General features: G+C 55.9%; 2 protein-coding genes across 2 annotated transcripts in view; one reads left to right on the top strand and one right to left on the bottom strand.

Moving 5' to 3' along the window:
* The window catches only part of LOC144273992 (uncharacterized), a 552,201-nt gene that overhangs the window by 170,930 nt on the left and 366,727 nt on the right, over positions 1–14,544 (bottom strand). The window lies entirely within an intron of this gene.
* Positions 6,170–12,736, top strand: LOC144274856 (C-type lectin domain family 2 member D2-like). Its single transcript, XM_077833958.1, has 5 exons — positions 6,170–6,218; positions 6,556–6,654; positions 9,211–9,398; positions 10,321–10,435; positions 12,083–12,736. Exons 1-5 carry the CDS (start codon positions 6,170–6,172, stop codon positions 12,091–12,093), a joined length of 462 nt encoding a protein of 153 aa, XP_077690084.1. The 3' UTR covers positions 12,094–12,736.

Below are 14,544 nucleotides of genomic sequence, written 5' to 3'. Positions count from 1 at the left end.
ATTCATATAATGGCTATGTTCAGGTGTGGAGTATAATGAGTGGATACGATGATGAGGATGGATTTACCCTCATTTGGTGGGATTTAATGTTCAGTGATTTATGGTTCCCAGCAGAACAGAGTCCCATTGTGCTCGGTGCTGTATCTGTGTGTAGTAAGAGACTGTCTCTGCCCTGAAGAGCTGTGCTAGGTGCTGTAGAGACACTTAGTTAGAACTGCATGGTCTCTACACTGAAGCTGGTATGATCCAGTTTCACATGTGTCACCAGGAAAGGGATGAACAAAATACCTGAAAGGAGGATAGGTGTGTTACTGCCTCAGTTTCCATAGATACAGGTTTTTTAGGTCTACTTCTGAGTCCTCAGCTTGCCTAATCCCTATGGTATATCACAGCCCCAGTGCATGAAATGCAGCCACCTCTGGGTTGGGGCAGCTGGCAATAGCCATGCAGCAAGGTTGCCCAGGGATTGCTTGCCAAGTACTGAAATATAACTGCCTCTGGGGTTGGGTGCAGCAGCTGGTTGACAGCCATATAGTAACAAAGCGCAGCGATCGCTCATCCAGTGCCGAAATGCAGCCATCTCTGGGGTGGGACTCATCAAATGTTTAAATGTATATCAACGTTTTTGCAAACATTTTTAGTTGCATTTTTTCACTTAGAACAAACTCAGGTTTTGGGTTAAAGGGGGTGGAGGCATGGAAGAGAGTATGTAGTGAACAAAAGATTGATTTTAAAAGTGTCAGAACAATATTGTGAAACCAGGAAATTCCTATAGTCTTGACAATCTTTCACGAAAAACCCTTGCATTCCAAAAATAGTCCCTTTTCTACAGACAATCCTTCCTTTGGAAAAGATTTCCAACCGTGTCTAGAAATCGCTCCCAGGTCAGTGTCTCTCTGAGTGTGGGGTGCACTCATTTGCCCTCCCCTTCCCCTGGGGCTGTGTATGAAGCACTCCTTAGAGGGGTACAGAAGAGGTATAAATAAAGAGGATTAGGTCTTTAGGAATACACATGTGGAGGGTGTGGGGGGTCAGAGATATGACTGATTGTATTGTCCTGAAGCAGTGCACAGCTTCCAAAGATTTGGTGAATGCTTCTCTGGGGGAAGCAGTGAAACTGACGACACTGCAGAGTGCTGTCAGTTGCACAAGGATAAAATGGAGAAATGTTGTGTGTGTTTAACCTCTTTCAATCAGTGGGCTCTTAAAAGGTTGCAAATAATGTCTAGCTCAACCAGAAGTTAGGGGCTTGAGGTCGGAGTCTCCCAGGCATGGTCTTCACTGCAAAAGTGTGTTTACACGAAGATAGCTAACTTGATGTACAATCCTAGTGGAGACAAGGCACCGGTGGCTTTAACCTCTGTGTCACTTGTCCAGGTAAATTCCAGGCTGAGCATATAGCATTCCCGGACTAGCTACATCCAGGTAAAAGACACCTCTCCCTCACCTCTACTAGTAGTTTACATTGAGTTCGCCAGCTGAATGTAAACACATACTTTTTGAGCTGGGAGGTTGATTTTTTTGTTTTTGTTTTGCTGCTTTTTGGTGGTGGTGGGGGGAGGGCACTGAAGCCATAATAGTGGCATTCTCTAGCCTGTGTTATTTGTATTACTGTAGCACAAAGAAGCCCCAGTCATGGATCAGGACCCGATTGTGCTAGGTGCTGTACAAAATAGTACAAAAGACAGTCCCTGCCCCAAAGAGTTGACAATCTAAGTATAAGACAAGAGAGAGATGGAGACAGACAGACAGACAGACAGGGGAGTGGAAGGAAATAATGAGACTGTATTAGTCGGTATGATAGGCAGTGGTCTCAGCACCCCAGGAGACAGGCTGTTGAATTTTTGGTAGACCTCAGGGCAAAGAAGAGCTTTGATTTGGGAATTGGAGATGGATAATGAGGTAGGTTTGCAAATGTTTAAGGGGCTCTCCTCCCGAGCATGAAGGGCATGTGGCAGAAAGCACGAATGGGGTTGTCTGAAAATTTAACAAGTGGGTGTTGCTGGCAGCATGGACCGATTGGAGGTGGGAGTCAACCCCTTGGTAGAGTGAATGAGATATGTCAGGCTGGGAGAGGACAGTACAGGAAGGGCCTTGAAAGCGAAGACAAGCAGCTTCTGTTTGATGCAATAGAGAAGGGGGAGCCAGTGGAGGGATGCAAAGAGCGGTGACATGGTGAAAGCAGTGGACTAGGAGAATGATCTTTGCAGCTTGCAGCAATATTCTGAATGGATCTGAGCTGGGCAAGAGGGAGAAGAGAAGCATGTGGCGGTAACTGAGATGTGATGTGATCAGAGCCTCGATGGGAATTTTAGCTGTGTGGATGGAGAGGAAAGGCTGTATCTTAGAGATGTTATGCAGGAAAACTCCACAAGACTTAAGCACAGCCCTGGATGTGAGGACCTAGAGCAGAGGTGGGCAAAGAACGGCCCGCGGGCCACATCCGGCCTGCGGGACTGTCCGGCCCGGGCCCTGAGCTCCCGGCAGGGGAGGCTAGCCCCCGGTCCCTCCCCTGCTGTCCCCCCGCCCCTGCAGCCTCACCTCACTGAGCCGCCAGCGCTCTGGCCCGCTGCTCCTACCGGGCGGTGGGGCTGCGAGCTCCTGCTGCTCTGAGCAGCGTGGTAAGCGGGTGGGGGGGGGGGTTGGATGGGGTGCAGTTTCTGGGTTGGGCGGTCAGGGGATGGGGAACGGGGGGGTTGGATAGGTGTGGGATTCCTGGGGGGGAGGCTGTCAGGGAGCAGGGGTGTGGATAGGGGTCGGGGCACTCAGGGGACAGGGGTTGGTTAGGGGTTGGGGTCCCAGAGGGGGCGGTTAGGGATGGGGGTCAGTCAGGGGGTGGGAAGTGGGAGGGGGTGGATAGGGGGTGGGGGCCAGGCTACTTGGGGAGTCACAGCCTTCCCTACCCAGCCCCCCATGCTGTTTTGCAACCCTGATGTGGCCCTTGGGCCAAAAAGTTTGCCCACCCCTGACCTAGAGAGAGGTGTAAGTGGAAGATGACAGGTTATGAGCCTGAGTGACAGGCAGGATGCTGGCGTTGTCCACAGCGATGGAGAAAGGAGGTAATAGAGAGGGCTTGGACAGGAGGGGAGAGACAGAGAGCTCTGCTTTAGCCATGTTGGGCTTGAGCTGACAGCTAGGTAGGCACAAGGAGATGTCCCAGAGACAGGCTGAGGTGTTCATTTGGCCAGCAGGAGATGGGGCTGGTGCAGAGAGGCAAATGGGTGAGTTGTCAGCATCCAGAGGGGAGTTGAATTTGTGTTTACAGAGGAGACAACCCAGAGAGGAGGGGCAGAGGGAGAAGAGAACAGAAGAGGGAGGCTGGCCATAAACCATGTCACATTTACTGGTGTTTTTTTTTTTTCAAGACCTCCCCGCTCCTTGTAACACATTGTTACACTGAAACAAACCATTGAGGACCCTCCCCGCCCTATGTGTTTATATACTATTTGGTCAGCCCCAGGGGACCAAGGACAGAGCCTGTGGAAGGGCCCCGGAGAGCTGGAAGGAGGGGGAAGCAGCGATCAGAGGGGTGGGGGGAGCAGGGGAGGGCAGAGGAGGACAAGGTTTCAGGAGGAGGGCGGGCAGGGCGGGCAGGCCAGGAAGGGCGAGGAGTGAGCCCCGATTGGAGCTTTGCCTGGTGCGGCGGGACGCCGCTCGGGCACCAGGCCAGCCCGGGAGAGAGGGGGAAGATTTGTGGGGAGTGGAGCGGCCGGGAGTCCAGTGGTTAAATGGAGCCTGGGCTGAGGGCGGGGATCGGCCGCTGTTGTGACACCCAGGCACTGACGTTTCCGCTCTTCAGACCCACGTGGAAACAAAGCTGGTGCAGTGGTCACAGGGACGCCGGTTGCTCTTCGGCCGCTCTGTGGCTGCGAACTCACCCGGCGCGATCCGGCTGCGAGCCCGCCTGGCTGGTGGGACCTCAGCTCCTTCCCCCGGCTGTGGCGCCGGGCACTGTTCCCGTGGGTGAGACGCTCCGGGTCCCAGGGTTCCCTGCCCCGGCCGCGGGTGGGTGGGTGCTGCTGGCTGCTCGGCGGTGGCTCGCTCGCTGCGCGGTGGGATTTGCGGGCCGGTTCCAGCCACAGCCGGGCTGGGGCGAGGGGGGACTGCGGGCCCGAATGCGGGGGCGGGGGGGCTCGGGCGGGAGCCCGGAGGGGGAGGGGCTGGGGACCGAATGGGCAGGGGGAGGGCTCAGGACCGGAGGGCTGGGGCTCGGGGCTGGGGCCCGAATGCGGGGCGGGGCTCGGGGGGGGAGGGCAGCGCGGCGGCGGGGCCCAGTTCGTGGCCGAAGGGCGGGGATTCTGGGCAAAAGGGGGGTGATTCGGGGGGCGGGCCCCGGGCCGAAGGGCGGGGGGTGGTTCACATGTGTCACCAGTCAAGGGATGAACAAAATACCTGAAAGGAGGATAGGTGCCTCAGTTTGCATAGATACAGTTTTGGAGGTGGGAGTCAACACCTTGGGACGGTGAATGAGAGATGTCCGGTTGGGAGAGGACAGTACGGGAAGGGCCTTGAAAGCGAAGACAAGCAGTTTGTGTCGGATGCAATAGAGCAGGGGGAGCTGGGTTAAATGGAGGCGGGACTGAGGGCGGGGACTGGCCCTTGTTGTGATGAAACTTGGGAACCGAAGGCTCAGCTGTTCTCTTAGGTCGGCTCTGATTGGCTGCAAACTTAGCGGGTAACGGGGTCGAGCCTGGCTGGTGGGACCTCAGCTCCTTCCCCCTGCTTCGGCGCCGGGCGCTCTTCCTGCGGAGTGAGACGCTCCCGGTCCCCGGGCCGGTGGGTGCTGCTGGCTGCTCGGCGGTGGCTCGCTCACCACGCGGCGGGGTTTGCGGGCTGGTTCCAGCCACAGCCGGGCTGGGGCGAGGGGGGACCACGGGCCCGAATGGGGAGGGGGCGGGCCGGGGACCCGGAGGGGGAGGGGCTGGGGACCGAATGGGGCGGGATCGGAGGCCCAGAGGGGGAAGGGACCGAATGGGGAGGGCTCGGGGCCAGAGCCCGAATGGGGAGCGGGGCTCAGGGCTGGGGACCGTAGGGGGAGGGGCCAGGGACTGGAGGGGGAGGGGCTGGGGCCCGAATGGGTGGAGGGGCTCGGGCTTGGGGCTGGGGACCGCATGGGGGGCGGGGCTCCAAATGGGGGCCGAGCTCGGGCGGGGGCTGGGGACCAAATCGAGGTGGGGATCCGAATGGGGGGCGGGGCTCGGGCAGTGCCTGGGGACCGCATGGGGAGGGCAGCGCGGCGGCTGGTCCTTGGCCGAAGGGCGGGGATTCTGTGCCAAAGGGGGGCGATTTGGGGGGCGGGCCCCAGGCCGAAGGGCGGGGGGTTCGGGAGAGCCCCCCCCCAGAAGGGAAAGGAGGGGCTGGGCAGAGGAGCGCAGGACACTGGTTCAAGTCCTGTCCTTCAAGGAGGGGGCTGGGTTAGGGACAGGGCTGTTTTGAGCCCCATCCCCACCCCTTCTGATATCCGACTCACACTTACTTCCAGGAGGATTGTGTGAGAGAGGAGGGTCTTCTCCCCCACCCCCAAGCTGAGTGCCTGTCACGGGTGAGCGGGGCCTGTAGCAGATCAGGTCTCTGAGGCCCTGGGGGGCGGAGGGGCCCATGGGAGTGAAGGAGTTTTAATCATCATGGCACCGCCTCTGGCAGGGGGTTGGGCTGCTGGGCAGGGAACGAGAAACCACAAATCGCCTCCCCGACCCCTGACCTGTCCTGCTTGGTCCGTCTCGGTTTCAGATCGGCTGGAGAGCCTGGAGCAGGGACGGGGAGCCAGGGCCAGGACCTGCGCCTCAGCTTTGCTGCTGCCAAATCGGACTCACTCAGACCGAGAGGAGCCGACCCCAGCCCAGCACCTGCTGCAGCGTCTGTGGCCTGAGTGTCGCTGAGAGAGACGATGGGGCCAGCAGCTGGGGCTGCTGAGAGCGAAGACCCGCTGCAGGAGTTGTGTTTAATGGCAATGGACATCGGGAGACTGGAGGGAACCCAGGTAATGGGGCATCTCTGCCTGGGAGCAGGCTGGAGAGAGACACTGAGACTGCCCGGGGTGCTGGAAGGGGGCATGGCCCTCCCACTTTTTGTCACTGGCCCTGCCCCTCCCCGTTCTCTTCCCCCTGAGGTCCTCCCCACCCCGTCTCTGGCTGGCAGCTGGAGTCCAAGCAGTTGCAGGGAGCCGTGGATGACCCTCCACTTGCCTGGGGTGAGGGGCCGAGAGCAGCCCCTGGTCCGTATCCCTCCCCGCAGGCTCCCTGCCCAGAGCAGGGGGAGGGTCTGTAGTTCCCACAGCTGCGGCTCTTACCATGGCCCGGCTGCTGCTCTGAGGCCCTGCTACCCACCCAGAGCCGGATCTTGGTAACAGCCCCAGGGCAGCTCTGGGGAGCCATGGACCCTCCATCTGCCCTTGGGGGTGGGGGGGGGTCTGCCTGACCCTCTGGGCTCCTCTCCCAGAGCGTCTGAGGGAAGGAGCAATCGACAGAACGGTGCCTGTTCCAGGGCAGCTCCAGCCCTGGTGCTGTCAGTGAGACGTGTCCTCCCAGCCCTGCCTGACGGGTCTTTCTGTTTCAGACCCTCCTTGGAACTGCCAGAAAAGCCCAACCTGTGGAGTTGTGGTTGCACTGAGAGTTGTATCGTCTGCTTTGATCGCTGCCATCATTGCTCTGGCAGGTGAGTTCCCAGCTTCCGCCCTGCTCCCTTCCCCTCCATCTACGATCTCCGTGCATCCCATTCCCCGTGGCCTGCCACGGTCCCTCTCTCCTCCCGGCCTGTCTGGCTTCTGCTCCTGGGACAGAGGATTCCTGGGGGATGTTCCTCCCCAACCCTCCTCCTGCTCCCTCCCAGACCCCTGCACCTGGGCACTCTCTGTGTCGGGATGATCTGACTGACATTAGCCCCCCCAGCCCATCTCTGAGCACTTTGGGTCCAAGTCACGTTTGCCACGCGCCGTGAAGCAGTCCCTGACCAGGGTGTCCAGTGGGACAGGGTGCAGTGCAACCCTGAGCCCTTTGCCTTCCCTGTGTTGCTCTGAGGTTACCAGCCTGGCCTTCCTGGATCTTCAGGTCACGCCTGTGGCCGGGCGGCAGGTGCTGCCGTGTTATTGAAAGGAGCCGGAGAACTCAGTCTAGACCCCTCCACCAGCGCAGTGTGGAAACCCCCCAATCGCTGAGCGTGGCCATGAAGGCTCCCGTAGCACCATTCGCTCCCCCCAGCTGCACAGACGGCGTGTGCTCGTGCAGAGGGCTTCTGTTTGCCGTGAACATGAACCCTGCTGTATCCCCTCATCGTCTGGGGCAGGGGGTGCTGGAGACTGTCGGGGGAGGGATTTCTCTACTGCCCTGGGATCTGGTCACTAGGCCCAAGGAGGGTTTAGCAGCTGGCAGAGGGGATTGAATCCAGGTCTGTCTGCATTAGGAATCCTCTGTGCCGATGTCATGACATCCGTGCAGTTGAATTGGTGCAAACCGCTAAAGGAGACGCACTGCACTGGTGCACAAAGCAGCTTGCCTTGGTGCAGTTCGCTGCAGGAAGTTACCAGAGCGAGCCGCACTGCTCCAGCGCATCTCCAGGAGGTGTTTGTCCTGATATCACTGTGTCACTGTGATTATACCGGTGCAGATTGCTCGGATACAGATGGGCCCTGAATCCCAGCTCCCTGCTGTAATGGCAGGCTGTTGCAATGGGCAGCATTGACTCTCGCTGTGTAAGGTGGGAATCTGTGAGCTTAGGGTTGGTTATACACCTGCAGGTGCAGGGAGCTCTGCAGAACATGTGGCATCTGACCTGGAGATGGATGGTGGAGACAGCCTGTGCCATCAACTGTTAATCACTGACTTCTCTGCTCAGTTCAGTAGGGGAGGGCTGTTGGCTACCGTACACTGGACAGTGAAATCTCCAGGGTCAGACATGCCTTGTGCGTGAGGTGAACACATGCTCGTTTTCTGATCACCGCTGCCACGTTTCCTAACTCTTCCCGACTCAGAGTGTCTGTTCCACTCTGAGCGCCAGCCACATGGGAAGGCTTGAAAACCAGCTACCGAGTTACTGTGGTGCAAAGAAAAGTGATGTGCTCAAAAATGTCTGGAGGGGTTTGAGTCCGACTCCTCTCAACTAGACAGGCCTTTCAAATCCTCTTTGGTGTCACTTATGGGTGACCCCACTGCTGCTCTTTCATGGCTCTGAAAGGGTTACACTGCCGTGAGGGCTTCCAGAAAGTGCCTTTCTTGCTGCTGTGTTTGGGGAAAGAAAAGTCTGCAGGTAGGAGGTGAATAAAGTTACATCATTCCTGGCCCACAGTGCAACAGGTCACTTCCCGTGGCTGTGGTTTCTGGCACCCCCTTGTGGCTTTCATGTCCCGGAATGAAAGTGCCCACGTTCTTCTCAGTTGTTCACCTGCTGTTTGTTGCGAGGTTGAAGGTCCAGCTGTTGATCTTGTGCCTGGGGTGAAATGCTCTGAGCTGTGTCAGTCCCTCCCAGGCTGGGAGTGTCCCTGGAATCCTTCTTGCCAGGCAAATTTACTGTGACAAACGCCTCCGTCCCCCTGCGTCTGATTGCCCTGGACCAGCCCCAGCTGGGGATCCCAGTAGGCTTGGCAAGCCGGTCAATTGACTGCCTGTTTGGCCGCAATCAAATGCTCCAGCGAGAGCCCTGGTTGTAGGAGGCAGCCTGCCTTTCGGATTGCGCCTTGGAGCCTCACTGGTGTTTTTCAGAACTTGGTTTCAGTGTTTTGCCTTTTTTTTCTGAGTTAAAATAACTCAATGAAGTACAGGAGTACTTGTGGCACCTTAGAGACTAACCAATTTATTTGTGCATGAACTTTCGTGAGCTACAGCTCACTTCATCGGATGCATACCGTGGAATATGCATCCAATGAAGTGAGCTGTAGCTCACGAAAGCTCATGCTCAAATAAATTGGTTAGTCTCTAAGGTGCCACAAGTCCTCCTTTTCTTTTGGCGAATACAGACTAACACGGCTATTACTCTGAAACCTGTCAATGAAGTACATTTTTTTAAAAAAATTAGATAGATCCGTATCTATCTAAAGCTAAACCTACTGGAGACAATGACGTCTTGCTCTTTTTAGTTACTGTTCTGATAAATTTAGTATTTTAAAATATCTGACCACTATCTGACACATTTGACTGGTCAATTGACCAATTTTTGTACCAGTCAAATGCCCAATTCTAGGTGCAACTCTTACCCTCCGTGTGACTGTCTCATTCTCAGTGCTGGCATCTAAGCTTTCATCAGCTGATCTGTGCCCCCCTGCTGGACCCTCGTGCCCAGACAGCTGGGTCGGATACCGAGGGAAATGCTACTATTTCTCCGAGAGGGAAGGGAGCTGGACCGACAGCCAGAGCCGCTGCTCTGCCCCGGGTGCCTCCCTGGCTGGGATCGACAGTGAGCAGGAAATGGTGAGAGATCTCGAATTGCCAGACACTGGCCTTGTCTCAGCGGCGGCTGCTGCAGTAGGACCTGGGCTCTGCCCGTGCGGGGTGAGGAGCAGCTCTGCCCCCTCCCGTGCTGGGAGGCCGGGGTGAATGAACTTCCAGGATCTGAATCCCAGCCCTGGCTGGGCCCAGGGCCCTACTGTCAGTGTGTGATCACAGGGATTGCCCATTCTCCACTCCCCGCTCCCCAAATAGGGAGACAGCTTCTGCCTAGGGTAGGGCTGGCTCAGGCATCTCCTGGCCTGCTGGCTGCTGGAGGGGGACTGAGAACCCAGCCAGTGCTCCTGTTGTGGGGATGGGAAAGGAGCAGCCAGCTGAGGAGGCGGGGGAGGAGGGGATCCTCTCACATTGACCCCTCCCACTTCAGCTTGACTCGCTCCCTCCTCCTGCCTTGCTGTGGTGAGCGGGGGCTGATCTGTGAGAAGAGACTCTCTGCAGAGATCTCAGACCCAGCAGCTGCCCCCAGCCCAGGGGGCTTGGGGTGCGGGTGACTGGGAGCACCGGGGTGGGGCTGCTCTGTGCAGGGGGAGGGTTAATACTGCCTGGGTGATCTTGTACTTTGCAAAAGGGAGGGGAAACACCGCCCCCCCACCGAAAATAAACTGAGCACCCTTCAATATGGGGGGAGGGATAGCTCAGTGGTTTGAGCACTGGCCTGCTAAACCCAGGGTTGTGAGTTCAATTCCTGAGGGGGCCATTTAGGGATATGGGGCAAACATCTGTTGGATGATCTAATTGGGGATGGAGGTGGGACAAGAAGATCTCCTGAGGTCCCTTCCAACCCTGATATTCTATGAATATGCGACTGGGATTCTCTGCAGCACAGAGCCCTGGGGGTGGGGGTGGGGAAGCACTGGAGCTGGGGCTGATACCTGCTGTCCCTCAGCTTTCTTTAAGGCGTTCCTGCTGCACCATAAGGATTTTCGTGACCACTGGATCGGCCTCCGGAGGGAGCAGGGTCAGCCCTGGAAATGGACCAACGGCCCCGAATTCAACCACCTGTGAGTCTCTCTCGCCCCTTTTTACTAATTCCCTGGGCTTGGGGATTCTGGTGTCTGAGCTGTTTGAGCTCAGGTAGATCCACCATTCAGTGCTAGTGAAACAACCAGACACAACCCTGGTCCATTTGCATCCTGCGTGTATCAGAGACCGATGGGAGCCGGCGTGTCCCTGAACTCTCGGCTCCTCCCCGCAGCACGGAGCTGGGCCGGAGACAGAGCCCGCCATAGCCAGAGGTGCCCTCGCAGCCCGCTGGGATTTCAGCTGGGACACTCGCTGTTCTCCCCCAGCCCTCTTCAGCAAGGTCCCTGGGGTGTCTGACCCCCCCTGCGGAAAGGAGGCAGCAGGGAGCTCAGGTTAACAGTGGCTGCTAGAGAGGGCAGCATGTCGAGCAGTGCATGGCAGGTGCAGGTCCCGCTGGGGATTTCAGCCGGCAGGTTTGAGTGACTTGGCTGGTGAGGCCTCTGAATCTGCAGCAAGGCACCGATGTTAAAGGAGCCTGCGGTTCACAGGTGCTGGACGCCTGGGGCTCCCACTGGAACGGGGTACAGTAGTGATGGTTGCCCAGCCAACACCCCGCGATGGGTTTCAGTGGGCTCCAAGTGTGATCACAAAACCTTGAGCCCGGAGCAGGGTTTGAACCCCGGAATTCAGCACTAGAAGCATGAGCCTCTGCCATAGGAGCGAAAGAATCCACTTCTTTAACTGAACCCCCCTCCCCCCCCGACTGATAAAGCTCTTATGCAGGCCAGCCATTAGAGGGGGATGGAGACCCCCCACTTCCCTGGTCTGGGTTACTTCAGTACTTTGAAAACTCAGGCTGTTATGGCGCTGGGTCAGGGCTCCCCAATGGACAGTCCCCATTCTGCTGTATTGGACCCAACCTTTGGATCCCACCTGCTTCCAGCCTCACTGGGTCTGAATAGCCTCCAGACACTGTCCCGAGTTTGGGCCTCTATGGCCCTCTCCTGGGGTACAGACTCCCTGTCTGGTTCCCTCCTTAGGAGGTGGGACCCTGCAGATCATCTGCTGTAGGACCCAAAACCAGGTCTGAACCCTCCCAAACCTCCCGAGAGGCATGTTGTCCCTAGAGCTCCACCCTCCACTCCAGATGAACTCTGGGAGGGTCACGTGAGGATTACAAACAAGGCACACATGCTTTCACAAAGGAACTTCTTCAACACTCTCTTTTTCCCCCATTCCCAATGGAAAGCTCAAGAGTTATAGATCAATGGAAAAGGAAACCCCTGAATGCAATTTCCTCTTTCAGTGTCATCTTGGTTCTGCTCCGTGTGTTTCAAGGAAGTGAGATCCCTCCTGCCCCCCGCTTTTCCTGCTTGGTCGTCTGGTTCTGGTCTGCCCCTCTTGTTAGAGGACCGGTCCCTTTTGACAATCAGTCTAACAAATTCTCTCCGTCCTGCTGGGGACTTTCCATTCTCCAGCACCCCTGTGGGCTGCTCAGCCTAGAGGGTCACGAACGGTCAGCGGTTCTGCAAAGCCCCCGCTGTCCTGAGCTCTGCTCCTGAGGGGCTGGGAGAGTAGCTGCTCCGCACTCAGGCCTGCACTGTGGAGAACGGCTCCCCTGGCTGGGACTGGTGTGAAATGCCCGGCCTCTGCCTGACTGCAGCTCCCTGGCTTCTGTGTTGCAGGTTTCAGATAAGAGGAGGAGGTGACTGGGCGTATCTTAACAACGAGAAAGGGGTCAGCAGCTCACCGTGCTACATGGAAAGACGGTGGATCTGTAGCAAACCTGAGGTGTATGTGATGGGAAAAGAGACTGCACTGGAAGGGGGCTCGAAATGAGATTCCTAGAAGTGACACTGATCCAACTCACACCTACTTGAACGAGCCAAGTCCCCATTCGTCAGCCTGGCCAGGATCTCAAAATCAGGCAGCGGGGCCCTCAAGCATTAAGTGTGTCTCGTTTAAACTGTGGATTCTTCGTATGTGCCTTCTGCTTTTGAACCTTTAAACTCAGGGTCACATTGTCAAGCTTTTCTCTGCAGCTGAGAGGGAGTGATCTCATGAGTAGGAGTCTCAGCCACACGCTGGGGAAATGAGAGAAGGGAAGGCCTTGTTCGTTTAGACTCCAGAACAGCATTTCTCAAATGCAGCCACCAGCTGATTGTTTTGCAGCCACAAGAGCCTCCAAAGTGCCCCAAGAATCGCTGAGATGTTAAGTATTAAAGGTGCCTTCTAAATGCCATAAATCCTAATGCGCGCTCCCTTTTAAATAGTACCATGCCAGCATAGAATCATAGAATCATAGAATATCAGGGTTGGAAGGGACCCCTGAAAGTCATCTAGTCCAACCCCCTGCTCGAAGCAGGACCAATTCCCAGTTAAATCATCCCAGCCAGGGCTTTGTCAAGCCTGACCTTAAAAACTTCCAAGGAAGGAGATTCCACCACCTCCCTAGGCAACGCATTCCAGTGTTTCACCACCCTCTTAGTGAAAAAGTTTTTCCTAATATCCAATCTAAACCTCCCCCACTGCAACTTGAGACCATTACTCCTCGTTCTGTCATCTGCTACCATTGAGAACAGTCTAGAGCCATCCTCTTTGGAACCCCCTTTCAGGTAGTTGAAAGCAGCTATCAAATCCCCCCTCATTCTTCTCTTCTGCAGGCTAAACAATCCCAGCTCCCTCAGCCTCTCCTCATAAGTCATGTGTTCTAGACCCCTAATCATTTTTGTTGCCCTTCGCTGGACTCTCTCCAATTTATCCACATCCTTCTTGTAGTGTGGGGCCCAAAACTGGACACAGTACTCCAGATGAGGCCTCACCAATGTCGAATAGAGGGGGACGATCACGTCCCTCGATCTGCTCACTATGCCCCTACTTATACATCCCAAAATGCCATTGGCCTTCTTGGCAACAAGGGCACACTGCTGACTCATATCCAGCTTCTCGTCGACTGTCACCCCTAGGTCCTTTTCCGCAGAACTGCTGCCTAGCCATTCGGTCCCTAGTCTGTAGCGGTGCATTGGATTCTTCCGTCCTAAGTGCAGGACCCTGCACTTATCCTTATTGAACCTCATCAGATTTCTTTTGGCCCAATCCTCCAATTTGTCTAGGTCCTTCTGTATCCTATCCCTCCCCTCCAGCGTATCTACCACTCCTCCCAGTTTAGTATCGTCCGCAAATTTGCTGAGAGTGCAATCCACACCATCCTCCAGATCATTTATGAAGATATTGAACAAAACCGGCCCCAGGACCAACCCCTGGGGCACTCCACTTGACACCGGCTGCCAACTAGACATGGAGCCATTGATCACTACCCGTTGAGCCCGACAATCTAGCCAGCTTTCTACCCACCTTATAGTGCATTCATCCAGCCCATACTTCCTTAACTTGCTGACAAGAATACTGTGGGAGACCGTGTCAAAAGCTTTGCTAAAGTCAAGAAACAATACATCCACTGCTTTCCCTTCATCCACAGAACCAGTAATCTCATGATAAAAGGCGATTAGATTAGTCAGGCATGACCTTCCCTTGGTGAATCCATGCTGGCTGTTCCTGATCACTTTCCTCTCATGTAAGTGCTTCAGGATTGATTCTTTGAGGACCTGCTCCATGATTTTTCCAGGGACTGAGGTGAGGCTGACTGGCCTGTAGTTCCCAGGATCCTCCTTCTTCCCTTTTTTAAAGATTGGCACTACATTAGCCTTTTTCCAGTCATCCGGGACTTCCCCCGTTCGCCACGAGTTTTCAAAGATAATGGCCAATGGCTCTGCAATCACAGCCGCCAATTCCTTCAGCACTCTCGGATGCAACTCGTCCGGCCCCATGGACTTGTGCACGTCCAGCTTTTCTAAATAGTCCCTAACCACCTCTATCTCCACAGAGGGCTGGCCATCTCTTCCCCATTTTGTGATGCCCAGCGCAGCAGTCTGGGAGCTGACCTTGTTAGTGAAAACAGAGGCAAAAAAAGCATTGAGTACATTAGCTTTTTCCACATCCTCTGTCACTAGGTTGCCTCCCTCATTCAGTAAGGGGCCCACACTTTCCTTGGCTTTCTTCTTGTTGCCAACATACCTGAAGAAACCCTTCTTGTTACTCTTGACATCTCTCGCTAGCTGCAGCTCCAGGTGCGATTTGGCCATCCTGA

The sequence above is a fragment of the Eretmochelys imbricata genome, chromosome 14, assembly GCF_965152235.1.
Source record: "Eretmochelys imbricata isolate rEreImb1 chromosome 14, rEreImb1.hap1, whole genome shotgun sequence".
Classification (NCBI taxonomy): Eukaryota; Metazoa; Chordata; order Testudines; family Cheloniidae; genus Eretmochelys; species Eretmochelys imbricata.
This window is presented reverse-complemented; position numbering and strand designations above follow the sequence as displayed.